A 22,661-nucleotide genomic window follows, 5' to 3' on the forward strand; every position below is an offset into this window, starting at 1 on the left:
CGCCACCCCACGACCGCCCGACCTACTCACCCACCGACCCGGCCCTCGCCTCCGGCTCCCGGCCCCGCTCTCCGGCTCTTCCCGCCGCCGCCATGTCTGCGGGCTTCTCCTTCGGCGCGGGCACCCTGGGCTCCACGGCGGCCGCCGGGGCAGGAGGAGGAGGAGCAGTCGGGGGCTTTTCCTTCGGAACCGCCACGCCGAGGTAACGCGGCGCCCCCACCCCTCTCGGTTCGGCCGTGCCGGCAGCCCCCCGCGGCCTGAGGCTGCCGCGCGGGTCCGGGCCCAGCCCGAACCAGGGCCCCTGTGGTGCGGAGGGTCGGGGTGGCCCGTGCGTATGTGTGTGAGTGAGCGAGCGAGTCCCTGCCCCGGGCTCGTGGCTCGGCGCCTCGCCCACTCCTGGAGGGGCCCGGGGCTCCGGCAGTCCCGGCCGCAGGGCCCTTGGTGCGCGGGCGAAACGGCTGCACCGTGTCTGCTCCGGCCTCCTTGCCTTGTCTCCTTCCCGGCGTGCGCCTTCAGCAAAAACGTAGGGAGCGACCTGTTCAGCAGCTAATAATTAAGAGAGTTGTTCTTATTGTGCTTTGGTTTGGCTTTGGATTCCTCCCTCCACGGTTCACCCTGCCGCACTGAACGCAGGATGTGAATCAGTTGTGTATCCAGGTTTCTCTCAGAGTCAGCCTGAGTTTGTGTCCGCGGCGTGGAGCACTTTGATGCCAGAGCCCACGTGTTCAGTGTCCAAAAGTGATGTTCCGTACGTGTTTTCAAAGTTAGGTTCGATCTTACACTTTCGGACAAAAATAACCTTGTGTTTGGCGTACAGTATCTTAGAGGAAAAGGAGATCTTTGTGCATATGATATACAGCAGGCTCTGTACTCAAAGCGTTATGGTTTAGGCTTCTCAGAATAACAGGTAAGTCTTTCTTGTTGGTGGGGGTTTTTCTGTTTTCTGTTTCTTTGCACACAACTGGACTAGCAGAGCCTGTTTATTCTGACCTGCTTGCTGTTGTACTTCTGTTGAAGAATAAGGCTTTTATGGGACTTTGTGTCAGAGATTTTCCCAAACGTGATCAGAATTGATCACTGTAGTGTAAACTAAATGGACAGGGGCGATTACTCAAGGGAGATTCGCTTAAGGTGATACATTTGGAAATACCTGTTAGAAACGTCAGGAAATAGGATTGTGAGATGGAGAGAACAGAACATCTGGATCTGAAGGACATCCATTTAATCCTTGGATTAAATGGCAGTATTGCTTCTTTAGAAACCTATATGAGAGGGAACAAGATTTCTGAGTTTCTTGTAATAATGTAGATGTTGTGGTTGTGACAGATTGATGACTTTCTTGTGTTACTGCTGCTTGTTTTGGGGGGAGGGATTGTTTGGGGATTTGGGGGTTTTGAGGTTTTTTTGGGGGGGGGTGTTTTTTGTTTTGTTTTTGGGGTTTTTTTGTTTGGTTAGTTCTGGGGGGTTTTGTTTGTTTGTTTGTTTTTTGGGGTTTTGTTTATTTTAACTCCTGTAGTGAAACTGATGTGGACTTTAGGTAAAGAGTTTTTGCTCTTTTGCTTTATGCCTTCTTAATGTAGGTTTCCTGTGATTAAAATGAACAAGTTAAAATAATATTTTTTAATTCAAAACTATTCTTCTAAACGTAGTGAAATAAGGGAAACTCTTTTATCTTGTTGATATGCACCTTAAAAAACTGCCTGTTGAACTTAAATATTTCTGTTTGGTGGGGTTTTTTTGTGTTCTGTCTGGCTTTCCTATCCCTTAAAAAAAGTTTAATAGGTGCTAAGTAATAGCAGTATGGTGCTCTGCATTTTTGTTCATTTATTTATTTTTACAAGCAGGACCAGTCTTCAGAGCTGTTGGTCAAGAAATATCATAGAGGAAGGGGCCTTCTATCTGCTTCTTGAGCATCCCTATGAGATAGTTTGCTTGAGAACATGTTGGAGACTGTAAGAAGAAGCTGTTCTTCTGATCTGGGTCTAAGATGATATTGCCAGGTGTTGGGAGAAAAAGAATTTGGTTGTCTGGTCCAAGCATAAATAATATGTGACCAAAGACTATATTCTGGTAGCCAAAAGCCTTTGTGACCTGCCAGCCTATCTAATTCCTGCTTTGCACCAGTAGCCTTTCAGGTACTTGCACTCTTTTTAGTTGGTGTTCTGCATCTCACGCTTTAGCCAGGTGCAGTGCTTTAATCTAGCTCTAGAATTAAGAATTCAGGCCTGATTTCAGTGACCTGAGCTCTTCTTCCTTCCATCTGTGTCCTTCTGGCCCATGCTTTCTCCTGCTGGTGAGAATGCTGCCATTACTTTGTTCCTACATTTTTGGATTCTTTCTACCTTGGAAAAAAGGCCACTTCATTTTATTTGTGTTGGTTTGGGGTTTTTTTTTTGTCCTCCTATAGTGCTGGGTATCATAGTTTGTACCTTAGCTTTCTTCTATGGGAATGCTGTAACACAAAAAACTTGAACAGAAGCATCATCTACTGGAAAAAAGATGAGACACATAAGCTCTTGACTAGCGAGAGAAGCACCATTTTGTGTGTTTAAGTTTACAAGCACTTAGGTCATGGTGCTGCATTTTGGTATGTTGAAATTTTGGAAGTAAGGATGGCTGAAATGCTCTGGATTTATGGGACAGTTAGTGAGTCTTTGTCCTTCTAAACTTCTTGGCCACTCTGCTTCCCAAATTACTGCCTAAAAAATAACTCACACCTAGTTCTGAACTTGCAACCAACTGGGCTTGCCATGATCAGTTTTATAGATAGTTTGAAGAGTTCTAATTCAAGAGCTAATTGTACCTTTTTTTAAGGATTTACTTTTGTGTTTGACTTGTTATTTTAGGAACTGCCCTCATACAAAAAGAGAGAGGAGATTAGGGAGCAATGAGAGAATACTAAAACATCTGAAAGAAAGAACTCCTTGGCACCTACTAGCCTGAAGTCTAAATTGCATTTTGTTTCAGTGCTGCTGTTGTACTTAAACCGAAGTGTTTGTGAAAACCAAACCCTGTTTCTAAAAAGGCTCACAAATGGGACCGGGAAGTTACTGTTACTCATCTGATAAATTATTCATCTGTTCTTTCCTCAATTAAGAACAAAATTTTTAGAACCATAGACTCATCTGGGTGCTAGTACCTGTAATTTCATTGGCTGGAGATAACCATGATTATTGTATTCTCTTGTGTTCTGTGCTAACTGTAAAGCTTGTTCTCTATTTGGCATGAAATCTCTAAAATGTGTAGTTATCCAAAAAAAATATTAAAGCCTTCATTTTCCTAGGGATGACTGATCTGATTCTCTCTTGTTCTTTCTCTTCACCTGTAAAAATAGATCTGGAAGTTTTTTTCTGTAACCTTCTGACAGGTAGACAGTCTGAAAAAGTACAGTAGGAATACGGTTGGCACCTGTGCAAAAGGATAGCATTTTGGTTAGAAAATTAATTCATGCTTCAGTGTGTTTTGATAGCAAGATAGTGAAGTTGTGCTGTTGATGTGAATGATTCTGTATCTCTGCTTATCACTTAAGAATGAAAGAAAGCAACACTGGTTGAAGTTTCTGGTCAGAGATAACTAACTGGACTTGTAACCTGCTTTGAAAAGATCTTCATACAGATTTGTTATCATCTTTGTGCTTCCTCTAGCATTTGTTCTCTCATTTCAGTAGCACAGGGAGAACAATTAGGCAGAATGAATGAGATATTCTAACACAGGAAAGTTTAAATATCCAAGACGTCTAGTAAGATCTGTCAGCTCAACAGCAGTTGAACAAATGCTGGAGTTAGTGTCAGGGAAGCAATGAGAGTTATGGAGCTGTGGAAGGAAGGAGGGAAATGGGCTCCTTCTTTCTGCTCAGTGTCAGTGAGGTTGGACTGTCTTGCCCAGCTGGGTTGTTCGTGATGAATGGTGTGTTTGGGAAAGTGAATGAAATCAGAAAGAAATTGAAATGGGGGGGGGAGGGGGGGGGTTTGTTTTCATTTTGAAATAGAATTACTGCTAATAGTCTTATTTTGTAATAGCTCAACAGGAGGACTTAATTTTGGAGCTCTGGGCTCTTCCACTGCTACAGCAACTACATCAGCTCCTTCATTGGGCTTTGGGAGTGGACTTTTTGGATCAAAATCAACCACTGGCTTTACACTAGGAAGCACCAGTACAGGTAGAAAAGAAATCTTATACTGCAGATTTTGGATTCAGCAGTGAAGAAATAAATTATATATATTCAAAAAACTGGGTCATTCTAAAGTGTTTACTATTTTATGGTAGTTCTGTAGCTCAGAATATTACTTATACAGTTTTATAAAATGGCTTCATTAAGCAGTTTAAAAGATTATTCATTGAGAATTAAGCGGTACCAGTGCAGCAGAAACACAAATGCAATTACTAGGAAACTTCCTGGGCTATGTGTAAATTGTTCTGTAGTTTGAATCCTGGTGTATTTTAGAAATCTTAACTCTTCATCCAGGATACTCCAAATTGAATTAAGATTGAGGTATATTTAGATTTTAAAAGTATTTTAAAATTTCGTGGGGTTGTTTGCATTTGTGATGCAGTACTTGTAGTTCTACAGTAGTGAACCTTTCTCAATTTGTTGTTTGAGGATTTTGAGTGCTACATGCCTGAAGGAATTGAATATTTTCTTAGGTCTCTAATTCAGCCTATGAACATAGTTTCTTACAGGAGTAATGGACTACAAAAGAATAAAACTTTTCTGACTGGGGGTATTTTTTTTTTCAGCCATCAAGCAGACATAACTTAATAATTGCTGCAGTATTGCTGGATAAAATAGTCTTTTTCTTGTATGCTTATATGAGTAGATGGGGAAAATTCTAAGAACCAATCTATTAAAAGTAAATTCAGCAATAGACTGAAAGCTTGTATTACTGTGGTTGGCTACATTGGGGTAATTTTCTTTCAGTGGTTCTCTTGATAATCTAATCAGACGGCTTTTAAAATATGAAATGGCCTAACACTGTGTCCAGAATAATCTCTTTAAATTATCAGTGGGGCAGAAACCCTAAACCAAGACACAGGATTTTACAAGGACTTCAGACTCTATAATACTCTTAGTTATACTGTAAATCTGATGGTTTACATGCTGGTGTTATGTACTACCACGTGGCTGAAAAAAATACTTGATAGAATTACTAGTTTTCATCTTTTTACCTTAATTTATTTGAAATTTCAGATAATTTACATGTTAATGTGTTAACATTAGCTTCTTTGTTAGCAGCCTCTTACAAAGAAAAGTTATGTTTTTTGAAGTCAGTTGTGCTTTCATTTGTGCTGCTGGTGCTTACCAGTACTATTTTCTGTGTTTGTCTTATTTTCAATACACTACAGAAAAAAACTGGTATAGTAGTTGTCTCATAATGTTGCATTGTTTCAGGATTTTATTTCATGTTTTTTTACTGTCATAACTTCTCCGTAGCCTTCTACTGTTCTTACCCTGTTTATTTGTTCTCATTCTTAAAGCAGGAACAGCAACAACTATTGCTACAGGACTGACGTTAGGTAAGGACCTAATTTGGATTTTAATGTTATGCAGATAAAAAAACCCAAGAGACAGATCTTTCTTGAAATGTATAGAGTTAGTGATCATATGTGAGCTTTTTCCCCATTACTAATTGCAGTTTGCTTTGCAGCCCACATGTTAAGGCCATAAATCAGAATGGAGCCCTGCAGTTCTGGGCACTGTTACGTGTTAAAGGATTATTCAATTCTTGTACAACAGTGACAATCAAAAGTTGAACTATTTATGCTCCCCTAATGAGTTTCATCCTTCAGCAGAGGGGAGGGAGATATGTTATCAAAGAAATATTTATATGGAATTTCTTGATCTAGTGAACCCTGTGTGAACACATCTATTTGGTAATTACCTCTTCTGGAAGAATAAAGAGGGTTGAACTGGGAACAGACTTTGAGGATATTTTTTGTTTCTCTGATCCATCTGTGGTGACTATTTTGCAGCTGTCATTAGAAATAGAGGAGTAAATGAGTTGTTGTTGGCTTGGTTTTGATTTTTTTAAACAGCAGCTGAGATCTGAGGAATAACTGAGCTTGCATATCATGACTGTTAGGGCTGGAGGTGCTACAAGACACACTTCAGTCAAAGAACTTAGGAAGCCATACTATGAATAAATAGGAAAAAATAGTGTTGAATAAAGAAGCAAATCAAGTGGGCAGAAGAAGGGAGGAGCAGCAACTAACCCAGAAGAGACTGTGTGATATGTAATCGTATGTGGAAGTCACTACTGTGCAGATGAACATTAATTCTGTTCGCTAGCTGGATGAAATTGTCATCCAAAACAGACAGCAGTTACTGAGAATACAAAATATGTGTTTGCTGTAGTGGTTTGTGTATGTATTTGCATGCTCCTTTATTTTGGAATAGGGATTCTAGAATGTGAAGTGTGTTCTTACCATGAAAACAGCAGGAAGTGGAAGTTTATTGCTTTACTTAAAAATATTCAAAAGTGAACTTTGAGGAAGTAACATCTCAATGTATTTTTCTTGTTTACAAATTGGAAGGATATATGCATTCATTTTGGCATGCACATCTAACTGAGAATTTGTAGTCTGTATTTTGAGTGGTGTTGTTTATAGCTTCATTTACTGTTTGTGTCACCTACTAGATGCTTTTGATGGAAACTTTTTTTTTAATTCTTTTTACACAGTTTAAAGATTGCTACTAGATATAATTGCCAGTCCAGAATTGAAGCCCACTGGATCCCTAGGAATTCTGGAGTAAAATGTCTGTGCAGTTGATGTAAACCACTGAAATTTATTTTAAAGTTCTCTGGAAGTATTTTACTTGATGCAAGTGATGTTTTGTGCTATGTCACTCATGCTGGTTAAATGAGATGCAGAAGAGGTGGTGAATTTAGCTTTTATTCTCAGAGTGTTCCAAGAGTGATAACTGGTTTTGGGTTTCTTTTAGGCACACCTGCCACCACATCAGCAGCTACCACAGGTTTTAGTTTAGGTTTCAACAAACCTGCAGGTTCAGCCACACCATTTGCTTTACCTGTTACTTCTACCTCAGCGGGTGGCCTGTCATTATCATCTGCTCTTACATCAACTCCTGCAGCAGGTAGGAAAATGTTTGGGGCTATTTTTTGTTTGTTTAACAATAAAATTTTATTGTATAACAGTTCTACATTTATTTTTCTATTATTTACATAATCTTGTACTTAAATAAAGGGGTTCATTGGACTGCTTGAGTTCTACATTTGGGTACCCTAATACAGATAGAATTATGGTCAGTGTACCTAGCAATATAGACAACATAGAGTCCAAGTCATTAGAAGTGTAGCAAGAGCTGATTCATCATGTAAAATTATTTCTCTTATTGTTAACTCTGCTGAAGATTGAAAGCTTCCTACTTGTGCATCTGCAAAGTTTGTAAAATGCCTACCTATTGCAGGTGGCCTGAAATGGTTAACTAGCAGTGGAAATAATGTTTTTCCTAATCACTTCTCATACTGTCATACACCTGCCACCATATTTAACTCGGCTGAACTGCACCAAGCATGATGGTAATTGAGACTGGAGTTAATTTTTCTTAACCTTACAAGTTCTGCATTTGAGTTCAGCTCTCTGTGCCCTCTGTTAGCTGTCCCTTTATGCTTGTGGTCTTTCTCTACTCAATTCTTCCTTATTCTACTGAAAGTTGGGATGCTTAATTCCAAAAGGCACCTCAAGCTACTATGGAAATGTTGTTGTATCATGTCTTGTATAAATATTTTAATGTTGAACATTAAACACTAAAATTTCAGTATTTTAATATAAAAATCATTATCATGAGTTCCATTATGCTGTAAAATAAATTTTGTGTTAGGTTTTAGATTCTGTAGTGTTCTGGCAGACTGCCAAAATTTTTATATGGTTTCAGGTAAATACAGACTAATTAGGGTTATGCGGTTATAAAGCAAAATAACATAATTCAAAAGGCTATGGCTGTGTGTGAAAACTCTGCAGGAAGTAAAAACACTTATTATCCGATTATGATAAAGATGCTATTCAGACCTTTCAGTTATTTCAGATTGTCTGTGGATGTATTTGAAGGCAGTGTCTACATGAAGCTGGTTTCCTTTCTCTGCAGGAACTACTGGCTTTACTTTAAATTTGGGTGGTGCAACTGCTCCAACTACAACTGCTTCCACAGGCCTTTCCTTAGGAGGAGCCTTAGCAGGCTTAGGAGGTTCACTCTTCCAGAATACAAGCACAGCAGCAACAGGTGAACATTATTTTAGTTTTTTCCTCGTCTCAAAGCAATGACATTTAATGTCACAGATTGTATAATGTAAGATTTAGTTTATACAAAGTGTTAACACTGTGGAAATGTAGTTTTTAAGTGTTACGGTTAAGAACAGTCTTGCTATCCATGGACAATAAAAATGAAACTGAAATAATTGGCTCCTTTCTTATTCTTAAATTCATTTGTACTTAACACTTCTTAAAAAATGAAAATGCAAGGAAATCTTTGTCACTCCCATAATTGGCTCAAGGAAGTTGATCATGTATGGGGAGAGGGCAATGATACAGGACTGATTCTATCTGTGGAGAAATGGAAAGCTCCTTATTTTTGGTGAGTTTTGGTCTGAATAAAGTATCTCACTATCAGTGTTGTCATTTCACAGCTCCAGAGGAAGAATTTGTGCTATGTTGTAGTCTTGATAACACTGCAAAATGCAAAAATGCTGTTTGGATTTCTTGTAGGACTTGGGCAGAATGCTTTGGGTTTGACTCTGGGCACAACTGCAGCTCCTTCAACTACTGCCAATGAAGGTCTTGGTGGCATTGATTTTAGTAGTTCTTCAGACAAAAAGAGTAAGTTTGTTTTAAAACACTCCTTTTTTTTTTTTTTTTTTTTTTTTTAATTGAGAGAATGATCAGAACACTACAGCAAACCATTTAATTGGTTAGGAATGTGGTATTGAAGTTGATAACTACTTCCCTCTTAACAAAGGCATTTCTATTGATTTCATTCTTAGATATTGTGCTTGTACAGAAGAACAAGATCATGCTTGCAAATGCAATGCAGTATTAATTATTTTAAAAATAAATATAGACTTGAGAACCAGGACCTAAATCCTTTAGCTTTTTGGGAGTGAAGACTCAGGGCTGCTTGCTGAGATGCTGTCACAGGTTTCTGCAGAGCTTTGTGTCAGATTGTCACTAGAGGGAGGAGCAGAGCAATGTTTAAGTAGCGTGTTGCAAGTATGAAAAGCACTGGTTTGGAACTAGCGTTGTCTAGCTGTAACAGATCTTAAACTTGGGGTTTTTTTGAAAACCTGCACGACTAAAGTGTCCTAATTTTAGATGTTACTCTTCAAAACTGTTTTTGGTGGTGTGTAGTTCTATATTATGTGTTCTGTCAGGTTGTTAAAACCAGTTACAAAAACTTTACTTCTGCAGTAGCTTTAAAGTACTTAAGGGAATACTGAGCATGGACATATGGATGCTTGCCTTGCTTTTACTGGGGAATCAGTACTGTTAATTTAGTCTCTTGATTTCATTTGGGACTGAAATTTTGATTTAGGTATGCCAATAGCTAAAAGAGAAGAATATATATAAGCTCTATGAAACCAGCTTTACAGAGTAGCATCATTTGTGGAGAGTTACTTGTAAAAGAGAGGACATATTGACTGTCAAAACTGGAGTGCTTTGCATGATGTTGATTGTTTTTGGAATTTATTACTGAAACTTGGAGTAATGAAAAGGCTCTGATACTTAGGGATTTCCATTAGTGCAATATTAGGATATCATAACACTTCCATAACATACAGGTATCATAAAATAAGGACCAGAGAACCACAGAGTCAAAATCGACTTCGGTAGTAGTGTTATGTTCACCTTTTAGGGTGGAAACTTATAGCGTATCCTGAATTCCCCCATATGTTGTATAGCGGAACGGGGTGAGTTGGACTATTGCTGTCAGGATGAGCAGAGATCCCTTAGCTAAGCAGTGGGAAATGTCAAAGGAGACTATGTTTTTTGAGTTTTTAATTCAGAAGTGTTTCCCTTAATGGCTAGTGCTGGCTTAAGCAGCCTTTGTAAATATAAGTATCCCTACCCATGTGCTGCTATTTAGTTCTGTCAGTACGGTTGCTTATACTACTATATGGGGAACTGCATTAAGGTTTGAATGTGGTGGTTCCATGGTTTTGAGGTTTTTATTTCTCTTTTCCTTATGAAGAAAAGGAAGGGGGTGATATGGCTATGAAAGAAAAGTGCCCCAGGAGTCCCAGGACAGATAGGGACTAGCACCTCTGTGATCTCTTCTGGAATTGGTTATAAGAGTTTTTGCTTCTGAAGACTGACCATCTGGTATTTCTTTAAAATATGGCTGCAGAGGGGAAAAAACCTGTTCTAATACATATTTTCCTCTTTTTTTTGCTAAAGAGAATGTTAAAAAATACAAAATCTGAAGCACTCACTTGCCCAGAAAGTAGCAAAATCTGATGTGATATTTGTATCTTGTAAGTATGGTGATGTACAGCAACAACAAGGTGGCTGAAGCACAAAAGCAAAGTGTGCTTAGTTTTCTGCCTTTTAGATTATCAGCAGACAAAGAAGTCCTAAATTCTGATGTTTGTCCCTCATGCTTTTTTTCCCCCTAATTTTGTGTGGTTTTTTTCCCCTTTAGCAGAAGGCATAGGGAATGGTTGTGAGTGCAGTCTGTCTAAAGTACTGGGTGACGGAGTCTGCCAACGGTTTAAATAGATGTTGCTTCTAAAAGTAGTAGCTTCTCCTGGCAGGAGCACTGACTTGTGCAGCTTCAAATGTCTGTGGTACTAGCATTAGCAGTGTAGCTGCTTTCTGTCTTGGTGGCGCTGACAGGATGTGAATTGGATTCAGCTGAAGAAGACGAAGCCTTTTTCTTGGGCTGAGTGTGTGCTCTTCCTAGCAGACTGCTGTGGTATGGAATGCAATTACTGCCACAGCCATGAATAGAAATAGTCATGCCCTGTGTTATGCATGATGCTGTTTGCAGCTCTGTTCTGTCACTCAGAGGCATTTGGTATCTTGATCCACAGGTGTGTAGTTTAGAGAGTATAGGTGGCAGGTAAGCAGTAACATTTTCAGTTCTGTAAAATCTCACTCATTTCTGGAGTTAATACAATAGCAGAATTCTTAGGAAGCTCAGTGGGCAAATGTTCATTGCTTTCATATCTGAGAGGAGACTGCCATTGCTGAATTTGAGCACTTGAATGTTTTGTGGCTGCAGGTTGAAGTGAGTTGAGGCTGCATAAGCAGAAACATTTCTTATGCAACTGCAGTTGTTTATGCATTTGTAGTGACTTGTATAGTGACACAAGAGGTTGTTACTCTGAGTGCCAAGAAATTAGCACCTCAGCTGTTGAACCATTGTTCCTGACTAGATAGTTATCTCTGAAGGGGGTGTAAATTAAAACCTTTTTTTCTGTTCTGCTTATCATGAGAAATCAAGCAGATTGTAGTTATTAGTTCTTTCTTAAAATCTCATTAAGATTGGGGGTTTTTTTGTTCTTCAGAGCTTCATTTATGACCTACAGTTTTTATTTTCTAGGTGACAAAACGGGAACAAGACCAGAGTAAGTGTCAGATTTTCTTCGCATTCCATGTTTTAATAGGAAACACCTAAACGAATACTTTAGCTTTTGTGCTGATTTGTTATTGAAAAAAGATATGCATAACTAATATTTGCAATATGGGCAATTTAGTAATGTTTGATCATGATTTTAAGCATTGCAATTCTTCCTTCAAATGCAATGCCTACAGCTTATCTGGCACCTGCTATAGACTGATCATCTGGTCTGAAAAGTGGTTTCTGCAAATGTGTACCGTGCTTACACCACAGGCTTGGACCCTGGATAGGATCTGTGTGCATTAATACAAATCATTCCTAGTTGCAACATTCATGCAATGGGTGCAAAACTCTGTAATCACTTGCTTGAATGTTTTAGTGATATTTACTAGTCTGCAAAAACGTTTGGCAGTATTGAAGGACCATCTAAACATTCATTGTCTCCTGTAGAGATAGCAAAGCACTGAAGGATGAAAATCTACCTCCTGTAATATGTCAAGATGTAGAAAATCTACAGTAAGTAGTGGTTTTTATTTATGATAGTTGTTTAGCTGAAGTATTGTATACTGTTGATGCTCTGTGACAAGAACACGTTCCTGCAGGCTGCACGAAGGATAAGTTATTAGCCAGAGGCCCTTCAGCAGGTCAGCCTTGGGAACAGAATGGATGGATAATTCCAGTAGCTGAAATCTTAGTCTGGTTTTTTTCAGTCTCACTTTTACATGCATTTATGCAAATGGGCCTGCCCAACAATACACTCTTAACCATCTCTCTCGGAGTATTAAGCCTGTTGCACGTGTATAGTAAGTATCGAACCTTATGTCTGTATTGCATGTGCATCGTGGATCTTCTATGGAATAGAGAATTGTAAAAGAGTTTTCCCTCGGGCAGGAGGGAAATGGTTTGTAGGCTAGGCTGCATGCGTTGTATTTGTGAGTTCAAAGTGGTAATTGCTTTTACATAGATGTGTATATATTATTATGTATATATAAAATGTTCTATATATCTTAGTTTGTCAGGGGTCAGCATAACATTTTTAAACACTTGCTATTTAAAGTTGAGGAGTTTGGGGGAGGGGGATTGTTTTTATTTTGGTTTGGTTTTTTACAGTATTAACATGCTAGGAGTTAAGATCGTATTATGCCATACTGTAATTTTACTGTTCAGTACTTTGTTTTGGAAAAATAAATGTAATAGCTATTAAAATAATGTGACCGAGAGCTAAACACTTGGGTACTTCAGGTTCATTTTGTTATGTTTCTTTCCTCCCCACCCCCGTTTTTTTTTATGTTCCCCAGGAAATTTGTGAAAGAACAAAAACAAGTTCAGGAAGAAATTAGTAGAATGTCCTCTAAAGCAATGCTTAAAGTACAAGAAGACATTAAAGCTTTGAAACAACTTCTCTCTGTAGTTGCCAGTGGATTACAGAGAAACATTCTTAATATTGACAAGCTGAAAGTTGAAACTGCACAGGTATAGTGAATATAACTTTTATGTAGAGTTTGTATGTTGATTATTTCATATAGGATAGCTAGCCTTCTTTATTAGTCAAGTTAACACGTGTCCCAGCTAAGCAGTTGTAAACAGGATGAAAAATTTAATCGCTTCTGATCTATTTGAAGTTTCTGGGGGAAACTGAAATCTGTGATGTCAGTATTTTCAGATAAGTACAACAGCAATAAAATGACTTCTATTCAGGAAAGCATTCCTACGTATCAAAGGCAGTGGAAGGGAATGTATGTCCACTTTAGTTCAGTTTCAGTAATATATTCAGCTGCTAGTGAACACATTTGTAACAACATGATGGACTCTGGAGCAGCAAAAATACAAATACATGTTCTTCTGGTAACTTTGGAGAAAAAAAATCCCATAATGTTTCAAGACCAAAATTTCTTGATTAGCACTCTAGTATTCATTTAGAGAACCTGAGTCACATCTCCCTCCACCAGTGTATGTCTTAACTGTGCAGACAGTTTGAGCTCAAGTTTTGATGCAGATGCTTTTCAAGTTAAGTTCTGTACCACCTTTTATTTCATCTAGCATGTCAAGGCTGCTTGCTATATAAATAAGTGATAATTTATTCTCAAGTCAAAAATTCAATGGTTTTCTTTATTTTACTCTATAGTTGCACCTTGCCAGCAGTTTTCTGTGAAAACAAAAGCTTGTTAATGATATTCTCATTTCTGTACATGGGTTGAGTGTAATCACAGACCCAGGCACTGAGAAATTCTTAATGGTTAAGTCGTTAGGAAGTATTAAGCAGAAGTTTATGCTGTAATTATCATGTACAGCTTGATAATTTCTATAGAGGCATTTTTTTTAAAAAAGTCAAAATAATCTTTTTTGTCCTATTTTTTCTCTTTTAGGTGTGTTACTTCCTTGTACTTGGCTGCTTTTTTTCCCTCTAGTTCTCAATAATTATTATATTTCTGAAGTACAATAGACAAATTTTGTCTCTGAGAGTTAGGTGCAGTATTTTCTCAACTTCTGAGCACTTAATGTGCTTTCAGTATGTGCTATCTTTCGTTCTGTCCCCAGACTTCTGTTGGTATTTGCAGTTCTCCAACTTTCTGGTAGTGTATTCTTTGGAGCAATTCTGATCAAATTCTATCACAGTGTTAAATACACAAAGAAAATATTTTATGTGAATGAGGAGTAGAGTCCTAGCATTTTTATTTTTGTTCATGCAGAACCTTATATTTTATTAATTTTCTCTGTTTATTTAGGAGCTAAAGAATGCAGAAATAGCATTGCGAACACAGAAAACTCCTCCTGGTCTTCAGCATGAAAATACAGCCCCAGCAGAGTAAGTTGCTGTTAGTCATAAAAAATAGTCAATAATATGACTTGGAGAAGAGAAACTGAGGAGACCTCATTGCAGCCTTTCAGTACTTAACAGGGGCTTGTAAAAAAGGCAGGGACAGAGTTTTCAGTAGGGCCTATTATGACAGGGGAGATGATTTTAAACTGAAGAGGGCAGATTCAAAGTAGGTACAAGGAAGAAACTTTTTCAGTGAGCATGGTGAAAGTGGAAGAAGTTGCCCAGTGACATGTTGGATGCCCCATGTCTGTAAATATTCAAGGCCAGGATGTCCCTGCTTATGGCAGAGGATTTGGAATGGACCTTTCAAGGTAATCTAGTCCAATCCAACTGTTTAAAGATTCTATTAACTTCGTAATACAGGTTTTTTCCCCCTGCTTCTTGTAACATTTATATGGAGTGCTTCATAGAATCAGTATTTTATTTCTTCACTTAAATTATCTTTATGTCTTAGACATCAGAAATAGTCTTCACACTTGTTCCGGTTGTAGAGTGACATCAGGAATGTCATACAACCTAACCGTGCCATTAACTGAATGAAAATTGGCAGCTAATAGAGATCAGGTAAAAAAGTTCCGACAAATTAGTAAAGTTTAATCATACAATTTCACTGTATTACTCATCTAGCTACTTCAGAATCCTGGTTGAACAGTTCGAAGTACAGCTGCAGCAGTACAGGCAACAAATAGAAGAACTGGAAAACCATCTTGCTACTCAAGCAAATAATTCACACATAACTCCGCAAGGTAAATGTTTCAGTTCTAATCTTTTGTACATGAAGAATTTAGCAAACTTATACCTATAATGAAAACTGAGTCATTAATCTCTCTTCTCTTTTGTTATTGTTGGGTTTTCTCATTTAATGTACTGAACAAATTAGTGTTCAGATAAATTCTGCAGTTGTTCGGTGCAAAGATTTGCAATTAAAGGTTCTATTCATAAGGGTTCTTGAGCTATTTAAGATGGATCAGTTTTCCGAGTTGTGATTTTTAAGCCTGGTTTGCTTTTGACATCCACATCTCCTTCCCTTCCGCCTCTAGCTGATGTCTGGCACCTTCTGTCTTGCACTGGGCTTTCTGGCCAGGCAAATATGGTGCCTGCTCTGTCAGCACCAGATCAAATTGAGAACTCGTCTGTAGTTTGGAGCCTGTTAGTGTTGCCTTCAGCTCTGACCAACTGAGAAAATTTAGTCTTGTTTGCTGCCACATCATTCAATCTTGAGAAAATCTTTCTGGTCAAAGAATGCTGACCTCTGGACAATAGTCTTCTGGTTGGTTCCCATTCCTGTGGTTATAGAGAGTTTTATCTTTTGGGCCATTTTAGGTACGGGTCCTGCAATAAGCAGTGATTTCAAGTCCTTGTCTTTTTCTGCTAAATCGTACTCAAACATCTTGCCATCAGAGGATGGTGCACAGACTTTGGACGTTGTATGTCAAAAAGCAAGAGGACTGTCTAGACCTAGCTGCCATAATGAAAGATCTGCTGAATCTTGAGGGTCCTCTATCTTTGTGTGACCTTCTTGTCCATCAAGAGTATGAGAAGGATGCCTTCACAGATTTTTTTGTAAGGTTTTCAGCAGTTTCTGCTATAATGGAAAGATTCCTTGCTTGTGTAAGCAAGGCTCAGTCTGTTGTGCCAATATGAGCATATTGTCAGCAATGATCTAATGATGTAGTTAACACTCCATTGCATGTGTAGCCTTTATCATTCAGAAAAGCTTCCTTTGCCATGCAGGTTTCCATGACTCAGAATGTCCTGAAAATTTTGAAATACCTAGTAGTCAGTATCAATAAATTGCCTCCAAACTATTTGGATACTTGTGTCCAGTCTTCCTAGATACTACTGCCTCTGCAACCCTGTGGGTTGGCATGAGATTGATTCTACAGCTTTTCTGTTTTACAAGGGTGAAATTCCCCTATGGAAATGCAAATGTTTTCAATTCGAGAATCATTGCTAGACCTATGCATCTTCAAGAACTTGATAGCTACTATATGCGTTTCAGTGTGTGTGTGTATATAGATATATAGATTTGCATTCAGACTGTGTGCATCGTTCAGAGGAAATACAGAAGCTGATCTTGTCACAATGAAAGACCCACTTCAGCACTTTTCTGTCCTCCACTTTGATACATTGTTTCAGTGCTTCTATGAGAAGAGCATTTTTTTTGAGCAGATGCCTCATTCTGCCAAAACCTTTGAAATTTTCCCTTTGGTACTAAGGTTTTGCCTTAGTGTTGGGTCAATGCCCTGAAAATACTTTTATATCTGTGTGGGAAATAGGATATCCTAAATATAAGATTTGTAGGCAAGAAGCTCCCTGTTGTGTTTCTCTGATTATGATATGCTTGTGGGTAGAGCCAGATATAGAGATCCTGTGATGCTTGTTAATTATGTCTTTAAAATGTAAATAAAGCTTCCATTCTACTGCTATCTTTGACCAAAAATCAACTGAACACTTAACTGTGCTTTAAGTCAGAAAGAGTGGAAAATACACACAAATGCAAGCAAATCTGATTTAACTGTATCTAGGTAAAAGCCAATGAGGTAAAAAATGTTCCTATGTAACTAGGTAAAATTAGTTTAAATATTACTTTTTGCCTTTGCTAAATAATAGAATCATAGGAAACTTTCTTTACCACATATATAAAAATAAATCTGAGAAAACAGTACCTTACGAAATAGTTTGAAGCCCTGTTAAAAAGTAGTCCTTGGATGATTTTTGGGGGTTTTTGTGTTTTGTGTGCTGTATGGGCTTTGGGTGAACTTCCTACTTTGGTATAAACACTAAATCTTCTGATGATGAGATTGTCACTTACCAGTGTTTTATGTGCCTCTTACAGATTTGTCTATGGCTATGCAGAAAATCTATCAAACATTTGTAGCTTTAGCTGCACAACTTCAGTCAATACATGAAAATGTAAAGGTATGTTGCTTTGATGTGTTCCTGTGTATTTCCTGTATGACTGTAAAGAGTCATTTTTTTGAAACTATGTCTTCAGATTGTCTTTTTGTTGGTTTGGTTTTTTTTTTTTTTTTTATCCTTCTAATTAAATTGACTGCTTTTAAAAATTTTCAAACTGTCCTGGAGAAGTGCTTTGATTAAAAAAGTAGCTTTTGTTCAACTGAAGTTGCATTTAAAGTATTTACTAATAGGGATGACAGCAACTGACCAGTCATTTGAGTTACAAGATGTTTTTCATCTAACTCTTTTCCTTCTAATTGTTGATCAGTTTTTAAAATGTCTGTTTTTGAGCTCATGCTTGTATATTTTGATTTTTGCCCAATGACCTTTTGATCTCAAGCAAAGATGATCTAAATCTGCTCTTGCTCAAATAGGTAACAGGAGAAAAAGAAAGTGAGTTTCCATATGTAAGATTTTTCAGCGTATCAAGGAATGTTGGTTAAAGTTGTTCCGTCTATTTTATTGTTTTTAAATCTGGTTTTCATGGTAAGTCGTATTTGTAGAAGGAAAAAGAAAAGATTATGTATCAAAGCTTATGTATCCAAGGTCCTAATTAGGTCTGTTTTTTCCATCACAGACTATGGCTCATTCCATTTCCATACAGTTCTGGATATGTTGACAAAATGTCACTGTCCTGCAATACATGATTATTCTTGAAAACATCAGAATCCTTCTTGGCTACAAAAAACCAAACCAAAACAAACCAACGTGAAGAGTACAAGTGTTTGAAATTGTTTCTGCTGAGTGACTTACTTAATGGAAATAGCTCTTAAATCTTCTGCTTCCTTCTCTAAGCTTCTTCTGCACAGCATTACTAGTTCTCTAAACTCCTGAAACTTTTTACTTTTTCTGAATAGAGCTCAGGAATACTGAGGATCTTGTATGATCTTGATTCCTTGCATTGCATTGCTTCTGTCAACATAGATACTCACTGGTTTACAAATACCTGCCATCAGATATTTGTGCTGCTCTTAATTAAATCAGTTTTGCTGCCAGGTATGGAATATATCAGCTCCTCCATATTTTCAGCAGAATTACCCAAAAAGTATCCCAAATGTCTTCAGGCCTTGTGGCTTCTGAGATCTGAGTGTAGCCTGAATTTGTGCAGTGGTCTTTGTGATGATGATGTTTTTGTTGTTCTTAAGTATGAACAGCTGGATTAGTATGCAGGTATAAGCAATGGTATCTTCAGTACCTTGTCAGCATGACTGAATAGGAGAGACTTTCTTCAGTTTAGCGTAGAATTCTATTGCCTGAAATTAAGGGGGTGGTTTGAGGATTTTTCTTCTGGGAAATTTTTTTGATATTTAATCTAGTGGGTGCACATGGATGCTGATATTTTTGGAAGGCATTTTATAAATAAAGCTTCAAAAAACAGATGAATGTACTGCTCAAGTGAATCTGTCATTATAACCATCTGTTTTAGTTTATCAGCTACAAGACGCTAGAAGAGGAGAGCACTTTTGGAACTGTGGTCTCTGCCTTATCAGATAGATGTGATACAGTTTGTGAAAGGCAGAGCCGTGATCACAGTTGATTTCTTTTCCTGAAGTAGGCTTTCTGGTTTGCACATACACTTTGATTCAGTGGTTTGAAGTTGTAAAAAAGAAAAATTTTGGCCTTAAAGATCTTTGTACTGTAATTGGGGTTAGTTGCTGAATATATCCCTATCTTGTATGAACATAGAGCTGCATTCTGTACCTCAGGTCAGTGAAAAGTGAGAATTCGCTTGGGTGCAGTTGGAGTAGGTAATGTCATTAAATCATTCAGTGTAGTTTAGCCTTAAGAATTGCTCCATGATATCGAATGCCATTTGTCAACTCTTAGGGCAGTCAGTGTGGCACTGTGTTAAATCCCATCAGAATTCTACAAATGTCTTTTCTCTCCAAAGACAGCACTTCTGATGTGATAATGAGGTCATTCTTTGTGTGTTTCTTTCTGTTGCTGATAGATTTGGGATTATAGCTGTTCAAATCCCAAATCAGAATTTTTGGACTGTAAACTCTTCTTTGAGGAAACAAGCATATATTTAGCCAGGAACACAGGACATAGTATGCCTTCCATAAACTGGAAACTGTTGTCCTTTAATAAATCTATTGCATTTAAAGATTTTCTGTTATAAGATGGAAATAATTCTATCAGTTATCTAGTTAAAGCTATTTATTCTTTTTTTGTTACGCAGGATATCTGTAGTTTCCTCATCTGTGACAGAAATTGCTCATGATGAGCAAGCCAAGCTGGGCTGTTGCCACAGAAGGTGGTGGAGTTTTGAGGGTGGAAAGGACAGGGGCAAGGGAAGGTGGGACACGGCACAGCAGATTTGTTACCCTAAGGCAGAATGATGTGTTGCATTTGGACTGTGTTACACTGCTAATGAAATGCATCAGAAACAAGAGTGAGTTCTAAAATTCTGGTAGCTTCTTTGTGGTAAGAAGAAATGCAAGAGTGAAAGGAAGGAAAGAAACACAGGTGAAGGTGATGGGGGAGCAAAAGGAGACTCCATGGAGAAAGGGTAACACTTAAGAAAAGTGTGTTATTTTATAAGCTAGTAATGTGGCTTTATTTTGCCTCTTGGATCAGCTAAGTACAGTGATACAAATTGAATTGTGGTGATTTGCACCAACATTGAAAGACTTAGGTTAACATACTGAATGGTATCAGTTACGCTAACAGCTTTGCAGAATTAAAGTATGGAACCTGTTCTGGCTGTAGCTGTTGCAAACCAGTTCTTTCTAGCTCATAGCCTGACAAGGTTTTTTGGGTTTTGGAGGGAGCTTCTAGTTTGTTTGGTGGTGGTGTTTGTTGGTTTGGTTTTTTGTGGGATTTTTTTGTCCTTTTAGGAAATGTTATTTACAACTTCTCTTTCCTTATTAAGTTAAGGGTTCATGTCCAATACATGGAACTAAAATGGCTTCCTCACATCCCCTTCAGATGCTCAAAGACCAATACCTTGGCTACAGGAAAAGCTTTCTGGGAGATGCCATGGATGTGTTTGAGGCAAGACGAACAGAAGCTAAGAAGTGGCAAAGCGCGCCACGTGTTACCACTGGACCGACCCCTTTCAGCAACATACCAAATGCAGCAGCCGTTGCAATGGCTGCAACACTTACTCAGCAGCAACAGCCTGCTACAGGTCTGAGTGCATTCAAGTTATAGATTATTAGTGTTACAACAATAGTAAATTCGTGTAATATTTTCTATGAAGTCTTCCTTTGTGTTAGACTAAAAATCTGAACGTTGTGATGAGCGAAGTTACTGATACATAGCCAATAGAAAAATGCAGGGTAGACTTAGCAATAATTATACAACAGATACTTAATCTTGTGAATTTACTTGTATTAGTGATATTTACTGTATTGTTCTGACTTAGCCCTCAGAATGTGAGTCTTCACTCTTAAGTAACATCTCTGAATACATGTAGTATAGTCTCTTTCCAGAAATTGTATCATTGCAGTAAATTATTTTAAATTGGAGAGGAGAGAATACCTAAATGCATAGTATCTTTTCCTTATGTAAAATTAGTAATTCATTTTTATATACCACTTTGGAACTGTAAAATGAAAAAGGCTGTAGAACAGGAAAGATAGTGAAGCAAACCTCTGTAGAATAGGAAGTCAGATGCCTGGCTTATTTTGTAGCCAACTGCTTTGTCAGTATGATGTTGGAGCAGTTTTTGCTAGCCATTCTGCTATTGTGCATAATTAATAGAGAAAGTAGAGTGGGTCAGTGGTTCTGCCTAGGCGTGTGAGTAAGAGGAAGGCCAAAATAGAGGAAATGCATGACCCACTCCTAATAAAGAATGGATACATACGGCAAAGGAAATAACTTAAGGCACCTTAATTGACATTGTTATACTAAGCAACCCTCTCTGAGAGGGATTTCAGAATACGGACAACTGAATTTATATGTCATCATTGAACAGAAATAAGGTCAATTCCATTTAATTTTACTTGAACCCCTGTTCATGGATATATATCTATGTCAGCAAATTATGAAAAGTATAGGTAGCTTCATTCTACCTTTAATTTTCTAAAATGTTATTTACGTAGGTATACTGAAAATCATAGTGCTTTCTCTGGTGTTGTAACAGCAGTGATATTTTGAATGATGTAATTAGAGACATATGCAGCAACCACCTTAAGTTTGACACATTATTAGACTGTCGTTGCCTTTTCATAAGAGAAATACAATGTGCTTCCAGCCCTTGCCCTTCTGAACAGCAGGGAGATGGGTTTAAATTACAAGTATGCCAAACTGCTTTGAACAGAACAAAACCCAAAATCTTTATGAAATACTTCTTTTTGGAATTTCAGTCATAGACCACAGTCTTTCTGTTGCTGCTATGTTAATCCATGGAAATTTTGTTGAAGTGGCATCTTGAAAAGAGTTTGGTTTTAAACAGAAAACATGAGTTAATGTAATGTCATGCTTTAGTGGTTTTAATACAGATAGTAATATTGTTGCACACTGCTTGTGCAGCCTAATGTTGCCAAAGTAATTTACTCTTCATTTTTTTCCTTTTCTTACATTTGTTTTTTTTAAAGACTCTCAGTGGTCATTACAGGATTAGTTGTTTATGGAAGTCATACTGTTGGGTAGTCACACTTAAAAGTCATTCCTGCATTTTCATGAATCGAGGTGAGGGATTTGAAGTTCCTGAACTTCTTAGTCCAGATTCAAGGGAACTGCTAATGACTTCAGTAAACTTATGCCACTTATGGCATGACTTTGTGAATACTCTTAGTAATAGGAATGAAGAGAGGAGGGGGGAAAAAAAAAACCCAAAACAAATGGCAGAATTGGCCTGTACCAACACAACTGAGGTAATGTGACTCTATACTGTGAGATACTTTGTAACATTTTATAGTGAAAGGAACAAGTTGGAATTTGTGAAGGTTGGTTTGGGGTTTGTCTCTTTTTTCGTGGTTGTTTTGACAGAGTATTTTAAACCCCAAAAATATGTCAGCTACAAGAGTGATGCAGATAGAACAAAGCCATTAATTTATATCAAACATGCCAACAGAAGTAGGCATCAATCTTTTTACTGCTTATTCAGTTGTAATACTTTTGCCCTCTGTGCAACTCACTTGAGGAGCTGAAGAAATAGAAATAGATCGATGTTCTGAGTGGCACTTCAAGAATACTTAAAACTCTTTAGGGTTAGATGAACAAAAAAAGGTACTTTGAGTTCCCTCTAGATCAAAACTACAGTTAGTCAGGCCTAAACTATTTCAAAGATATCTTGAGGTCCTAAAGGCTTGTTAGATGGGAACATTTTGTAGCTTTCCTAAATTACTGATTTCAGTG

At 37.9% G+C, this 22,661-nt stretch overlaps 1 protein-coding gene across 2 annotated transcripts; it reads left to right on the forward strand.

Moving 5' to 3' along the window:
- The first annotated feature begins 4 nt into the window (after window positions 1-4).
- On the forward strand, window positions 5-22,147 carry NUP58 (nucleoporin 58). Of its 2 annotated transcripts, none has more exons than XM_032099451.1 (13): window positions 5-202; window positions 4,020-4,159; window positions 5,476-5,514; window positions 6,941-7,093; window positions 8,105-8,239; window positions 8,722-8,832; window positions 11,555-11,579; window positions 12,023-12,088; window positions 12,871-13,045; window positions 14,299-14,378; window positions 15,021-15,139; window positions 17,233-17,315; window positions 20,286-22,147. In XM_032099451.1, exons 1-13 carry the CDS (start codon window positions 93-95, stop codon window positions 20,508-20,510), a joined length of 1,461 nt encoding a protein of 486 aa, XP_031955342.1. In that variant the 5' UTR covers window positions 5-92; the 3' UTR covers window positions 20,511-22,147. The 2 variants fall into 2 exon arrangements, with proteins under 2 accessions (XP_031955342.1, XP_031955343.1); XM_032099452.1 differs by having other exon boundaries at window positions 5,479-5,514.
- The last annotated feature ends 514 nt before the right edge of the window (window positions 22,148-22,661 follow it).

Source organism: Corvus moneduloides, chromosome 2 (genome assembly GCF_009650955.1).
Source record: "Corvus moneduloides isolate bCorMon1 chromosome 2, bCorMon1.pri, whole genome shotgun sequence".
In the NCBI taxonomy this organism is placed as follows: domain Eukaryota; kingdom Metazoa; phylum Chordata; class Aves; order Passeriformes; family Corvidae; genus Corvus; species Corvus moneduloides.

Bases quoted from the DNA above. Each gene is read 5' to 3' on its own strand.
- NUP58 (XM_032099451.1), top strand. From the start codon at position 93: ATGTCTGCGGGCTTCTCCTTCGGCGCGGGCACCCTGGGCTCCACGGCG. The intron at 14,379-15,020 runs GTAAGTTGCTGT...TTACTCATCTAG, and splicing joins GAAAATACAGCCCCAGCAGA to CTACTTCAGAATCCTGGTTG. The intron at 17,316-20,285 runs GTATGTTGCTTT...CATCCCCTTCAG, and splicing joins CAATACATGAAAATGTAAAG to ATGCTCAAAGACCAATACCT.